General features: G+C 37.8%; 1 protein-coding gene across 1 annotated transcript in view; it reads right to left on the reverse strand.

Annotated features, from left to right (window-relative positions):
• Positions 1-16334, reverse strand: part of ZWILCH (zwilch kinetochore protein) — a 208947-nt gene that overhangs the window by 189969 nt on the left and 2644 nt on the right. Inside the window, exon 2 of the mRNA XM_053718525.1 lies at positions 11161-11212. Coding sequence (XP_053574500.1) covers positions 11161-11212 — 52 coding nt within the window. The remainder of the gene's footprint in view (positions 1-11160; positions 11213-16334) is intronic.

A 16334-nucleotide genomic window follows, 5' to 3' on the forward strand; every position in this document is an offset into this window, starting at 1 on the left:
TCCTTCTGACCACTTCCCATTTCCTTCCCCCTCCCCCCTTCCTTCTTCCCCTTTCCCCCCTCCCCCTTCCTTCTTCCCCTTTCCCCCCTCCCCCTTCCTTCTTCCCCTTTCCCCCCCTTCCTTCTTCCCCTTTACCCCCCTCCCCTTTCCCTCTTCCCCTTTCCCCCCCCTCCCCTTTCCCCACATACCAAAAGCAGGGAAGCCCGCGAACAAAACGCAAAGTTACTGTCCAATATCGCTCCTCAACACAGATGTGAAGATCATAGCAAAAGTTCTGGCCAATAGAGTTAATAGATTCCTTCCCTTGCTGATCTCTCTGGACCAGGTGGGGTTTGTTCCTGGGAGAGAGGCAAGGGACAATACCATTAAAATTTTGCAAATTACAGCATACTCCACAATTAACAAGATGACTCTAGCTCTGTTATCAACAGACGCCGAAAAGGCATTTGACAGAGTGAATTGGCAATTCCTTAAGCATACTCTGGAAAAGATGGGCTTTGGTAGTAGGTTTGTCACGACGGTCTTTGCCTTATATTCCACGCCTACTGCACAAATCAAAGTAAATAATATTCTCTCGGAACCTTTTTCTATCACAAACGGCACCAGGCAGGGGTGTCCGCTGTCACCCCTGCTGTTTGCCATCTCGATAGAAGCTCTGGCCAGTAACATTTGCGCGAATAACTTAATAAAAGGGACTGACCCTGGGGACAAAGGAGCATAAAATCGCTATGTATGCAGACAATCTGTTGTTTACGCTTACAGATGTCGAGTCCTCGGTCCCTGCCCTCCTGGACGAATTTAAAAGATATGAAGAAGTCTCTCATTTTCTTTTGAATAATGCAAAGTCGGAGCTGCTGGGAATTGCTATACCAGCCACTACCATGGCTTGGTTAAAAAAAACACTGCCCCTTTACGATAAATTTAAAATCCTTAAAGTATCTAGGCATAACTATCATGGCGTCAGCAGCAGAAAAATATGAAGCCAACTATGTTTCTCTCAGAAAAGAAATCTCTCATGACCTCTCAGCTTGGAGGCACAAAACGATTTCCTGGATGGGTAGAATAAACGTGGTCAAGATGAATATCCTACCTAGGATACTATATCTTTTCCAGACGGTCCCACTCCCTCTTCCGCACTCTTTCCTCCCGGCGCTACAACAGCTAATTGAGGAGTATATTTGGAAAAATATCAGACCCAGGGTGAACAAAACGACAATGTACCTGCCCAGGGAGGGAGGTGGGCTGGGACTTCCTAACTTGGGCCTATATAGGAGGGCAATTTTACTCCAGAGAGCTGTTGAGTGGTGCCAGGGCGGTGCGCAAAAAGACTGGATAAATATAGATTCCTCCATTCTCCGCACTGGGGAACTGGCTTCCTTACTATGGAAAACTGAGGCGCTTAGGCCACACTGTATCACCATGTACCCTTTGCTAGGGGAGTTGTTCCGTGAATGGGACAGAACAGTTTGTACTGAGACCCACATTTCCCTTACAAGTTAGGCCTCCTCACGTGACAGGGTCATCACATAGTAATTATATAAACACTTTTATCAGCAACGAAGGAATTAGAACGAGACAGGAGGTTCTTGATTCCTTTCCAGACTGTCCACTATCGTGGTATATGTATCTGCAGATAAGTCATTTCATAACTACCCATAAACATAAATGACAATTCCTTAGGGAACTTACTCCCTTCAAGACCTTGTGTACGCAGACTACTACCCCCCGACACTTGACATCTAAGATTTACCGACTGCTCCTACTCCCCAAAGACAGCCCACCCCCGACTTATGTTAGGATGTGGCACAAAGAACTGGGCACTGAACTGACCGCAGAAGATTGGCAACGTATGTTTCGGGCTGCTCAAGCGATATCTGTCTCCGCCCGTATAAAAGAATCACACTATAAATTACTAAGCAGATGGTATCTCACACCAACACGTCTCAAGACGATATACCCTAACACGTCAGACAGGTGCTGGAGGGGATGTGGAGGGGAGGGTTCCATTTTGCACATTTGGTGGGATTGCCCCCTACTAGAGACTTTCTGGAGGGACATTTGGGAAGGGATGACACAAATCTTAGAGATAGATATCCCTAGGACCCCGGAGACCTTGCTCGTTCACTTCCCATACAAGATTCAGAGCCCTATCAAGAAAACCCTACTCATGCTTATGCTGATGGGGGCAAAAACCCTGATCCCTGCGTGTTGGAAATCCATACGGGTTCCCACGGTCAATGATTGGAAACAGAAGGTCTGTGACCTCCTGCGGTTGGAAAAATACCACTATATGAATATAGCAAAACTGGACGAGTATGATATGATGCTCCATATGTGGAATGGAGATGTATAATGAGATACTGAGGAAGGGTGAACACGTTGCATTATCTCCTCCCCCCCCCATTTGCGCCCGGTTCATTTGAACATAACCTACGGGACCCATCCGCTCCTCTCCTTTTCCCTTCCTTTCTCATGCAGCTCTTTCTTCTCCTTCTTTAAGCTCGCTCTCAGACTGTGCCCTGGTCGATATAAGGGACCATGCCCACGGCCGGCATTGACAACTTTTGTTACTATAGGTAATTGTATATCTTCATTATAAGTCGCTTTTGAAATTTAATTTACTGTTTTTTCTTTATATAAATATGGTACTAGATTTAAGGGAGTGAAAAGTGAAAGCAAAAAAAAAAAAAAAAAAAAAAGTGGAAAAAGACAGAGCTTGTTACACTACTGTAGATATGTACCTTGATAATACGTCCGGTGTGGAACCCAGGACATATCACTCACACCTCCTATATGTATGCAGATTTATTTTCTTTATGATTGTACGGGTGAATGTTGTAAACCCTAAAATGGCACTTAAGGTGCATGTACCTTTGTTTCAATTTATTTTCAAATAAAGCTCTTTGGAAAAGAAAAAAAAAAAAAATCCCACAATAGGTATTAAAAAAAAATTAAAAAAAAATCTAACTGTCCGCAATAAGTAATCAAAAAAACTAACCACCTGTACGAACTATTAAGAAAAAAATAAACTAACTGCCCGCACAAAGTATTAAGAAAAAAAAAATACCCAATAAAATTATTAAAATCTAAATCCACCAACCACAACATCGCAAACTACCTAATACATCTATTAACACCTAATCCGCCAACCCCTCACAATGCAAAAAAATAATTTAATGACTAAGCCCCCTAAAAGAACTCCTTAATTACATAAAAAAATACTACATTCCAATTAAAATTAAAAAATTACTTTAATCTAAAATTACACAAAATAAAAAAGGCTAACATTACAAAAAATAACAAAACTATCCAAAATAAAAAAAATTAAACCTAATCCCTATGAAAATAAAAAAGCCCCCCCCCAAAAAAACACCCCCTAATCTATGAACACATTACCAATAGCCATTAAAAGGGCTTTTGTAGGGCATTGCCCTAAAGAAATCAGCTCTTTTACATTAAAAATAAACAAAAAAAAAACACCCACTAAACCCCCCAAAATAAAAAAACTAACACTAACAAACCTAAACTACTCATTGCCCCTAAAGGGGCATTTGTATGGGCATTGCCCTTAAAAGGGCATTCAGCTCTTTTGCAAATTGCCCAATAAACCCTAATCTAAAAAAACAACCCCCCCCCCCCAAAAAAAAAAAAAAAACTAAGACTAAAGCCCCAAATAGGTACTCACGGTTTTAGAAGTTTGGCGGAGGTCTTCTTGCAGGCGGGTCCATCATCTTCATCCACAGCAAAGGGGGTGCGGAGCGGAGGTCCGGAGCGGTCTTCCCAGATGCGGTGGTCTTCCCAGATGTGCAAGGAGCGGAGGTCCGGAGCAGTCTTCTCAGATGTGGCGATCCTCGGCGGCAGAGGTGGTCCCCCGCGAAGGCGTGGAGATTCCTCTTCATGCAATCGTCCGCCGCACACTGAAGATTGAATTCAAGGTACCCAATATTTATAGGGGTACTTTGCATTCCTATTGGCTGAAATTTTCTAAATCAGCCAATAGGATGAGAGCTACTGAAATCTTATTGGCTGATTTGAACAGCCAATAGGATTTCAGTAGCTCTAATCCTATTGGCTGTATTGAAAAATGCAGCCAATAGGAATGAAAGGTACCCCAAATTGATTGCGGTACCTTGCATTCAATAATCAGTATACGTTGGACATTAGATGAAGAGGAGCCTCCATGCCACCAAGGACCCACGCCGCGAGGACCGCCGCCAAGGACCGTCGACGCCGATGCCACAGATGACCACCGCTCCGGACCCTTACTCCGCACCACCTTCACTGTGGATGAAGATGATGGACCCGCCTGGAAGAAGACCTTCTCCGCCGGACTTCTAAAACCGTGAATACCTATTTGGGGCTTTAGTGTTAGTTTTTGTTTTTTGGGGGGTTTAGATTAGGGTTTATTTGGCAATTTGCAAAAAAGCTGAATGTCCTTTTAAGGGCAATGCCCATACAAATGCCCCTTTTGGGGCAATGGGTAGTTTAGGTTTATTAGTGTTAGGTTTTTTTTTGGGGGGGGGGGGGTTTGTGGGTGGGGGGGGTTTACTGTTAGGGGAACTTTGTTTATTTTTAATGCAAAAGAGCTGATTTCTTTAGGGCAATGCCCTACAAAAATCCCTTTAAAGGGCTATTGGTAGTTCATTCTTAGATTAGGGGGTGTTTTTATTTTGGGGGGCTTTTTAATTTTCATAAGGATAAGGTTAATTTTTTTTATTTTCGATAGTGTTTATTTTTTTCTGTATTTTTACTTTTTTATTTTTTGTAGCTGGGGGGGGGTCACATTTTTAACACAAAGACTGCCCTCTGGGCAGGCTGATCAACTAGTACATAAATAAATATAGACTAGTATTTGTATTTTAGAACACAAAAACAAATCAAAGACACAGGCAGAGAAAATTGTGGCTAACAGGCAGGAAAAAATTTAATTTTTAATAAAAAAAAAATTTTAACAAAAAGTTAGAATTTTAGAATAATTCTGGATTTGGGGATTTGTACCTTCTACCCAACGCATTTTCCAAAGCAGGATTGACAAAACATGACAGTCTGTTTCATTATTGTTAAAAAAAACAAAAAACATTAAGAGGCCTATTTATCAAGCTGTCAACCGCAAATACGCTGGAATTCCGCAGCGTAATTGTGGTAAGCTTGATTCGACCCATTTATCAAAGCCTACAGACCGGCAAAAGTTGAAATTTGTGACGTAACATACGATCTGCCGGTCTCAATCCGACACCGATCAATGCTTAAGTCATTACAGATGTTCCGAATACATATTTGGCACTGACACCTTTTGCAAGTTAACACATTTCTAACAGGTACGCTCGCCACTATTCCGGTCCAGCGTACCTAGTTTTCAATCCGCCACCCTGGAGGCCATGGCTGCCATAGGAATCAATGGGAGTCTGAAAGCAGCGAAAGCTTATGTTCGATGCTGCCAGATATCCCATTGATTTCTATGGTAGAAAACAAATTACGTTTACACCTAACACCCTAACATAAGCCCGAGTCTAAACACCCCTAATCTGCCGCCCCGACATCTCCGCAAGCTAAATAAAATTTATTATCCTCTATCCCACCGCTCCCAGACCCCGCTGCAACTGTAATAAAATTATTAACCCCTGGCCTCCTACATCACTACCATTAACTAAACCTATTAACCCCTAAACCGCCAGCCCCCTACATTGCCATAAACTAAATTAAGCCATTAACCCTTAAACTTAACAACCCGCTAACTTTACATTAAAATTACCTCATCCCTATCTTATAATAAATTAAAACTTACCTTTAGAATTAAAATAAACTATATTAAACTATTAACCTACCCTAACTGTTATACTAAAATTACATTAAACTACCAATATAATTTAGCTATATTACATATTTAAAAACCCTAACCCTACTCAAATTATTTAAATATACTATTAAAAATTACTAAATTACAAAAAAAATAAACGCTAAGTTACAAAAAATAAAAAACAATAAGTTACAAAAGCAAACAAACCACAGTATCAAAAATAAAAAAGAATTACACCTAATCTAATAGCCCTATCAAAATAAAAAAGCCCCCCCCCCCAATAAAAAAAACCCTAGCCTACAATAAACTACCAATGGGCCTTAAAAGGGCCTCTTGCGAGGCATTGCCCCAAAGAAATCAGCTCTTTTACCTGTAAAAAAAAAAAATACAAACATCCCCCAAACATTAAAACCCACCACCCAACCAACCAAACACCCCAAATAAAAACCCTATCTAAAAAACCTAAGCTCCTCATTGCCCTGAAAAGGGCATTTGTATGGGAATTGTCCTTAAAAGGGCATTTAGCTCTTTTACTGCCGAAAGTCCCTAACCTAAAAACCTGACGATCCACTTACAGTTTTCGAAGACCGGACATCCATCCTCATCGAAGCGGCAGAAGTCCTCATCGAAGCCGGCAAAAGTCTTCATCCAAGCGGGCCGAAGTCCTCATCAAAGCCGGCAGAAGTCTTCAAGACATCCGGTGCGGAGCATCCTCTTCTTCAGATGGTCAACGTAGAATGAAGTTTCCCTTTAAGGTACGTCATCCAAGATGGCGTCCCTTACATTCCGATTGGCTGATAGAATTCTATCAGACAATAGGAATTAAAGGGGAAAAAATCCTATTGGCTGTTGCAATTAGCCAATAGGATTGAGCTTGCATTCTATTGGCTATTTCAATCAGCCAATAGAATGGGAGCTCAATCCTATTGGCTGATTATCAGCCAATTGGAATGTAAGGGAAGCCATCTTGGATGACGTACCTTAAAGGGAAACTTCATTCTACGTTGACCATCGGAAGAAGAGGATGCTCTGCACCGGATGTCTTGAAGATGGATCTGCTCCGCACCGGATGGATGACGATAGAAGATACCGTTTGGATGAAGACTTCTGCCGGCTTCGATGAGGACTTCTGCCGCTTGGATGAGGATGGATGTCCAGTCATCTAAAACTGTAAGTGGATCGTCAGGGGTTAGTGTTAGGTTTATTTAAGGGTTTTTTGGGTGGGTTTTTTAGTGTCTGGGCAGTAAAAGAGCTAAATGCCCTTGTAAGGACAATGCCCATACAAATGTATTTTTTTTTTCAGGTAAAAGAGCTGATTTCTTTGGGGCAATCCCCCGCAAAAGGCCCTTTTAAGGGCCATTGGTAGTTTATTGTAGGCTAGGGTTTTTTTTTTATATTTTGGGCTTTTTTATTTTGATAGGGATAAGATTAGGTGTAATTGTTTTTTATTTTTGATACTGTGGTTTTTTTTTTTTTGTAACTTAGTGTTTTTTTTTGTTTTTTATAACAGCGTTTATTTTTTGTAATTTAGTCATTTTTAATTCGACAATTTGAGTAGGTTTAGGTTTTTAAATATGTAATATAGTTCATTTAATTGGTAGTTTAATGTAATTTTAGTATAATAGTTAGGGTAGGTCAATTAATAGTTTAATATAGTTTATTTTAATTCTACAGGTAAGTTTTAATTTATTATAAGATAGGGATGAGGTAATTTTAATGTAAAGTTAGCGGGTTGTTAGGTTTAGGGGTTAATAGCTTAATTTAGTTTATGGCGATGTGGGGGGCTGGCGGTTTAGGGGTTAATTGGTTTAGTAAGTGGTAGTGATGTGGGAGGCCAGGGGTTTAGGGGCTAATACATTTATTTAGTGGTGGTGGGGTCCGGGAGCGGCTAGATAGGGGTTAATACATTTATTTTGTGGCGGTGGGGTCCAGGAGCAGCGGGATAGGGGTTAATACATTTATTTAGTGGCGGTAGGGTCCGGGAGCAGTGGTATAGGGGTTAATACATTTATTTAGGTGGCGGCGGGGTTGGGGAGCGGCGGGATAGGGGTTAAACATTTTAGTATAGTGGCAGTGTTTAGTGACAGGGTATAAATAAAGTTGGTAAAAAGCCAAATAGCAGCGAGATCGATGACTGCTAGTTATCAACAGTCCGCTGCTCAGCTTTTTTTTTATAAATATGGAGATCGTATTCAAGTCCACAGGCGCGATGTTAGGCGAGCGTATTGGTGCCGGCGAATGCAGCATAGTTGACGGCTTGATAAATAGGCCTAAAAGCAGTGGTTTATACTTAAAACATTTATTTTGTGATTCAGACAGAGCATACCATTTAAAAAAAAAAAAAAAGAGTCTCCAGTTTACTTATATTATCAAATTTGCTTTGTTCCAATATATTCTTTGTTGAAGAGAGATACCTAGATAGGCTTCTGGAGCACTACATGGCAGGAAATAGTGCTGCCATTTAGTGCTCTTGCAAATGGATAACACGGCTGTTATATAGTGCACCAGAAATGGGCTGGCCCCTAAGCAAGAAAATTTGATAATAGAAGTAAATTAGAAAGCTGTTTAAAATCACATGCTCTATGTGAGTCATAATTTTTTTTTTTTTACTTCATATCCCTTTAAAAGAAACTGTTGCAATGTGTATTATTTATCATTTCAAAGGGTTTTACCTTTTATTTTTTAACTTAAAGGGATATTTAGCCCAAATTTTTTCTTTCATAATTCAGATAGAGCATGCAACGTTAAGCAACTTTCTAATTTACTCCTATTATCATGTTTTTTCCGTTCTTTTGTTATCTTTATTTGAAAAGCAGGAATGTAAAGCATAGGAGCTGGCCCATTTTAGGTTCAGCACCCTGGATAGCGCTTGCTTATTGGTGGCTACATTTATCAGCAAGCACAACCCAGGTGCTGAACCAAAAATGGGCCAGCTAAATATTCTTAAAGGGATAGAAATACCAAAATGTAATGATTCAGATAGAGCATGCAATTTTAAGCAACATTCTAATTTACGCCTATTATCAATTATTCTTTGTTCTCCTGGTATCTTTATTTGAAAATCAGGAATGTAAAGCTTAGAAGCTGGCCCATTTTTAGTTCAGCACCTGGGTAGCACTTCCTGATTGGTTACTGGTGGGTCAATCATGAATCCTTGTGTCACATACACTGTACCTTTAAACATTATCACTTCCCTATAAAGGTGTGAACAGAACACCTGTACATTGCTTGATAATTATAAGTCATTTGCTATCCTAAACTCCAACCTAGAAGATATTCTCTAAAGATTCAACCTTGTTACTTTGGATCATATTTGTCTTTTCTGGACTCCTCTAAGAAGGATTAAAGGGACACTGAACCCAATTTTTTTTCTTTAGTGATTCAGATAGAGCATGCAATTTTAAGCAACTTTCTCATTTACTCCTATTATCAATTTTTCTTCGTTGTCTTGCTATCTTTATTTGAAATAAAAGCCATCTAAGCTTTTTTGGGTTAAGAACTCTGGACAGCACTTTTTGATTGGTGGATGGATTTTTTCCACCAATCAGCAAGGACAACCCAGGTTGTTCACCAAAATGGGCCAGCATCTAAACTTAGATTCTTGCATTTCAAATAAAGATACCAAGAGAATAAAGAAAATTTGATAATAGGAGTAAATTAGAAAGTTGCTTAAAAATTCATGCTCTATCTGAATCACAAAAGAAAAATTTTGGGTTCAGTGTCCCTTTAAGTGGGATTCCTTTATTCGGCACAAACCGCTACACAGCTATCCTAGCCTCTCCAAGGCAACCTTCTCTGACGTCACTGATTATCGCCTACAGCCTTCTCACTGAGTTTGCGGTCTGAGCTACTCTCCGAGTTAGACGCCAATACCGCTCCTCTCTCAAGGCATCTCCGCTGTGAATACTGAGCAGTAGCCGGACCTCAGCTCCCTTCATACTCCCAGTTACGCAAGTATATTCTAAGCTTTATAAACTTAATCTGGATATATCTGATACTGAACTTTGCTTACTCAAAACGAACCTACTTGTATGTGTATACTGACACTAAGCAAGCATATCGACAGCTACGCTCTCATGCTTTTCAATCTGCTTAACCCTGTCATTATATCCTATTAAAGTATAAACTGAAGTCTGCTTCCTCACAATTGTATTGCTAACGTTAATCTAACAGCTGTGCTACAAACACTCTTGTTCCTCTCATTAATAACGTTACAGTGAATCCAACTGCTCCAAACTAATCAAGTATTCAAAAGTATACAAAGCTCAGAAATACCTAATGAACCACTACAGGTTATTTAAGATTAACACTTTATTTATTACCATTTTGTAAAGTGTTTTGATTTGAAACTTATTTCTAGCAACAATCGCTATCTCCTTTCGGTATTATCTTTTGCAGTAACTTTATACGCATAAGGTTTTAAAGGGATAGCCAAAAAATTCACAATTAACTTTTGTTGCAATTAATGGAACTTTATATTAATCAATAAGGTTATCCACATAAGAACTGGTTATTATTTTAAAGGGACACTCAATCAAAATTAAACTTTCATTATTCAGATAGAGCATGCAATTTTAAACAACTTTCCAATTTACTTCCATTAACAAAATGTGCACAGTCTTTTTATTTTTAAACTTTATATATGTATGCATTTGTGAATGGCTGATTGCTGTCACATGGTACGTGTATGCATTTGTGATTGGCTGATGGCTGTCACATGGTACAGGGGGAGTGGAAAAAGACATAACTTAAAATTGTCAGAAAAAAAAAAATCTACTACTCATTTGAAGTTCAGACTAAGTGATATTGCATTGTCTTGTTATCTTGCATTTGTTGATTATTCAAATCTACAGTGTTGACTGGTCCTTTAAGCATTTGACACCTTGCCTGCTATCCAATACAGGCATTTCATGGGAGGTTGTCCCTTTAAGAAAAGCAGACAGAGCATTATGGGTTACCTATGATTAAGTGCCCGGTGTAGGGAGGAAACGAGTTAGGTGTTTGTTTGCGTCAAGATCCCGTTTGCTTGAATAAAGGACTGTTTTTATACTCCGTGAATGCAAGCCGTTAGTCCTCTTTCATTAATTTCACGAAAGGGTTACCTGTTACAGTTGCACCCCGCAGCAGTATGGCAATTAGTTTTCCCCTCCCTGTCTCCAATTCCGGCGGCGTCTCTGTTGCCTTGCAGTGTCTTTGAAGCAGCATCAATAAAGTTGTTTAAAATCGTATGCTCTAACTGAATCATGGAAAAAAAAATTGAGGTTTCATGTCCCTTTAAGTATTTTTAAAGGAATAAGAGCTTTACATTCTTCATGATTTTTTTGGAAATGTGTAAAGGAAATAAAAAATCCTTTAATATTTACCTCATATAAAAAGGGGCCTTTTGAAGTCCCGTTTCTTTCTTCTGAATAAATCCTATAAAAAAAAAAAAAAAATTGTTGATATTCTTCACTAAAAAGCCAATACCCTTATAGAAAAGGAATTATATTTACTACAATGACATAAACTACCACATGGAACAAGGAACAATATAATTTAAACATCATTTTAGATTTTTTTAACTTGACCTAGTATGTTCACAAAAAGCATCGTAATTATAAAGGCTCTACCTATTTATGAAACATCAGTGTCATATTATTGCAGGAAAACTTGCTCTTTGTTACCCTATGTGAAAAGTTTGTGTTTCCTCCTGCTCAGGTCTATATCCCAAGTCTGATCCCGTAAAACAATGGTTGACAATTATAGAACTATTAAAGCAGGCTTCTTTTTTTTTTTTACACTTAATAGTGTCTGAAATATACTGATGTTAAGCTGACAGTTACCTTTGAGGGTGCCTATTCATGACTACTCAAAACCTCCCATTTCAACTAAACTTGTCTGCCCCACAATCGAGGGCACTTAGCTCCTTTTAACTGAGGTGCATGCATGCACACACAGCCCATGCTACAGGAGTTGAAGTTTTCCAGTTGTTCACATGGGAACAGTCTGGTATAAAAAAAAAAAAAGATTGGTTTGTCCGGGCACTTTTTTAATTTGATAAATTTAATTTATGAAAACCCAGTATCTTATATTACCATGAATGGCCTTTTTTCCTAAGGTATAAGAAAAGGGGACTAGACAAGGCTGCCCTCTGTCGCCCCTGTTATTTAATCTGGCGCTCGAACCTCTAGCAATATTATGTAGATCAGAATTAGAGGGTGTCAAACTTGGGAAAAAGAAATTTGTCCTATCTTTATATGCGGATGATATCCTGTTTTATACGGGAAATACCAAAAAAAACATACCCTTTCTTTTAGAATTTATTAATATATATAGCTCCTTTTCGGGCTATAATATTAATTTGAATAAATCGGAACTTCTCTGGAGAAGGGAAAAAAAAAATTCTATTTCTGCTTCAAAATATACCAATCTTCTTAAAAAAAAATTTTTTTTTTAAGCTTTGAACTTGCAATGTTCAACCTTTTTATGGGGAACAAGAAAGCCACGTATCGATATTCATAAGTTAGCACAATTGAAAAGTGATGGAGGTTTGGCATTTCCTAACATGAAATTTTATAATTTGGCATGTATGGCAAAAGTGGCACTGGACTGGCTAGCTGAAGCTAATTACATCTCTGACTTTCATGAAGAAGAAAGGCTGAAAGCTCCATATTCTTTAAAGCACTTTTATACACACCCAACTATCAAACGCTTAAGCCAAGTTTACCATAATATAACATTTATAACATACTCCAAGCATGGCATAAAATAAATAGGGAATTGCAGATCGATAATTCTTGCTCTCAATTTCTGCCAATCAGAGGCAACCTAGATTTCCCTCCTGGTCTTCATTATCATGTGTTTAATTTATGGTCCCAAAAAGGAATTAGTTTTATTATCCAATTGATAGATATTAAAGATAAAACTATTAAAACATTTGAAAATCTCGTTTTCCGAATACTCGTTAAGTAGAAAATACTTCTTCGCTGATCAGCGCTGCGAAATCTGTTGGCGCTCTACAAATAACCGATAATAATAATCTACAAATAAGACATTATATTACATTGCAAAAACTTATCCAGAAAAATACATGGTATTTGGACTCTAGCTGTAAGGCTTTCAAGGTAGGCCTCTATGCTCTCTCACCTATATATAAACTATTATTTAGCAATGTAGCTATCCCTATTCTAAGAGATCTCTATAATAAATGGATGGTCAAACTCAACAACTTTGGGCTTGAGGAATTTAAGAATAGTTTTTCGCTAATAGTTAAGTGTACACGATCAATTACTCTTAGAGAAGCACATGAGACTCCTTAATAGATCATATGTTACTCCATAAATAATGTCTAAGTGGTCGCCACACCAATTCAATGCCTGTACTAGATGTGGTGCGAATAAAGCAGATCTTATACATATGGTATGGTTGTGTCCAAAACTCCAAACATTTTGGAATAAAGTGGCCTACTGGCTCAACAAGTTTATACCTATTAAAATCAAACTCAGCCCTATTCAAATATTTTTCCTAGTTAAGGACCCTTCCTTTCCTAATAAGGCCCTAATAAATACAGTAATATTAACAGCAAGACAAAATATCTTCAGCACATGGAAAAGCAAGATATCCCCTAATTTTTCTGGCTTTATACAAAAGATATATAAGACCAAATGATTATAGATCAATATATTTTTTTAGAAAGTAAACATAGCTTTCTTGTCCAAATGGGACAAAGTTATTATGTCACTGCAAACACACAGCTGCAGATTATTTCTCTGTTTCACAATTCTGCTTTTTTTCTACAATTAATTCAACTAGAAAGTTTCCCCTCATTTTGGAGACAAAATATTTAAGATATAAGATCTTATATTTATTAAGAAAAAAATATATATTTTCACTCTTTATCTCTTTTTTATGTTGTTATAAATTGGATAACAGAGGTAATTATTATTGATAATGATTTCATGTAACTATGTTATGGTTTAGTTCTATGCAAAGCAGATCCTCACCTGTATAGTATATCCCTATTTAGTATGCCTCTCATAACATAAGCAGGTTGTGATGTATTTACTTTACTATTATGTTATTTTTTTCTTCTGTAATAATCATGATTGTAATTTATGATATGATATTACTGTACCATGTTGTCTCTGTTACTTTGAAAAGAAGAAGTGTGCTAAAGCATTTTTTATATTGCACTACTGCAAGGCTCTGTGTTTAAAGAGACATAAAATAAAACAGTATGACCTAACATAAGTTTCTAAATAATATAATGCAGCCAAAGCTTACCTGCAAAACGGTTTCTGTTTTAACTCCCATTAACCCTTTTAATTCAGGCATAGTTTTGTTTGCAGCAAGTTCCCCCCTGGGCATTTCCATATATGGAAGGTGCTATCCAGGCCATAGGTTCTGCAGAGGGCACTCATGCATGGTAGGGGCAGAGTCAAATGGCACTTGACAAAAGCAATGCACAGTATAATGCTGAAGCTTTCACAAAGCATGTGACATTACCCCCATGGATTAAACACCTCCTGCTTTTGTGTAAAAATTGTGCTTTGTCCCAGACTCCCTGGATAGGACAAATCTTATTGTATCCCCTTTGCTGCATGCTAAAGGGGGCCCAATATGATTGGCTACAGCCTGAATCGTCAGTGAAGTAGGAAATAGACTATGCGTTATGGGCGTAAGAACAGCGACATATAGGGTAGTTAAAAACATTAAGCATTTCCAAAGTCTTTCATGAATGAAATTCCACATCATTTAGTTTATGATTACAAATATTGTAACTAAAAAAAGTTAAGTTTACCATCACTTTAATAAAATACAAGTGCTTGTAGCTATCTTCAACAGGTACAACTGTATATATTGTAGCAGGTGTATGCATTTTGGATGCTTTACATGATTTTGAATAATAGGTGCAAATATTTTTAGCGGATGAGGATTTGACAAACAATTTTGTATGGTGCTGTCTGGGTTAAGTGGTTATTGCACCATGGTGAGCCAAATAGTTTGCTTGACTTTATGTCAAAAACACTAAGTTTACTTACAGAAAGAACATGACAATAGTCTAGAGCAGGTGGTACAGATTTGTTTAGTTGTACCTCCCACCTCTTTTTGATGGTAAACTTTCCACTTTTAATAATCAGATCCTTAGTGTTATTGATATTTTAAATGGATTTTAATTGATCAATTCTAATAAAGATGCGCTATAACTTCCTTTTCAATCTAGCCAAGCAATTATAATACAGAAAGCTCCCACTGCCAACTTCAAAAGTAATATTTTTGTCAGCCAACGGTTTGAACTGTTCACCAATCAGCGCTCTATCCGTATTGCACTTTTATTGTAGCTAGAGCACTGATTGGAGAACAGTTCGAACTGTAAAGAGAATTTTACTTCATTAAATTTTTTAAAGATACTACATTTTTAAAATATTTACCATTGAGTGATTGTATCCATCGCATCATTACTCCGTCCACAACTCATACTTTATTAAAGGGACATGAAACCCCAAAAAAAACAAAAATTCACGATTCAGACAGAGCATACAATTTTAAACAACTTTCCAATTTACTTCTATTATTTAATTTGCTTCTTTCTCTTGTTATCCTTTGCTGAAATCTTTATCTAGGAAAGTTCATGCGCAGCAGAGAACCTAGGATCTAGCTGTTGATTGGTGTCTGCATATATAAACGGATTGTCATTGGCTCACCCATGTGTCTGTTCAGTTAGAAACCAGTAGTGCACTGCTGCTCCTTCAACAAATGATACCAAGAGAATAAAACAGATTAGATAATAGAAGTAAATTAGAAAGTTGTTTAAAATTGTATTCTCTATCAGAATCATGAAATACATTTTTTAGGTTTCATGTCCCTTTAAGCAGATCGATGACGAATCCAGCTTCCTCCAATCGTTGCGTGCCCCACAAGCTGGACGCCAAATGGGGCATGCAACGACTGGAGGAAACTGGATTCGTTGTCAATCTGCTAAATAAAGTATGAGATGCAGAGGAACTGCGTAATGTTTACCATCACTCAATGGTAAATATTTTAAAAATGAAGCTTCTATAAAATTTTAATATTAATTTTATATACTTGGCACTAAATTATTAAAGTTTACAATGACTTTAAAAAGTAAGTTACAGCACTTAGGGGGCGATTTATCAAAGGCTAGGCGAACTGTCTATGTGCTTCGCCTGTAACTGCACCACAGCTCGCCTCCAGAGAAGCGCACATGTGCGCCTGAATTTATATAAAAAAAATAAAATAAAAAAAAGACAAAACTTTGCGCATTTAGTAAAAGGCGAGCTGGAGTGTAATTATGATAAATTTCGCCTGTCGTAAAAAGCATTTTACTCCCTATTTATCATAGTACATCAATATAAATATTTACGCTGCCATGTCTTGATTATTAAAGATGCGTTTTTTTAGGTATCTTTTTTGCGCATATTTATAGGTCATAGCTTTTAAATTTTGTGCAGTTAGGTACAGTACCTAACTTAATAATGTGTTATATTTTCTATTTTTGACATATTTAATAATGTTTCCATGCAGTTTTTTTCCATAT

This window comes from Bombina bombina, chromosome 6 (assembly GCF_027579735.1).
Source record: "Bombina bombina isolate aBomBom1 chromosome 6, aBomBom1.pri, whole genome shotgun sequence".
Taxonomy (NCBI): domain Eukaryota; kingdom Metazoa; phylum Chordata; class Amphibia; order Anura; family Bombinatoridae; genus Bombina; species Bombina bombina.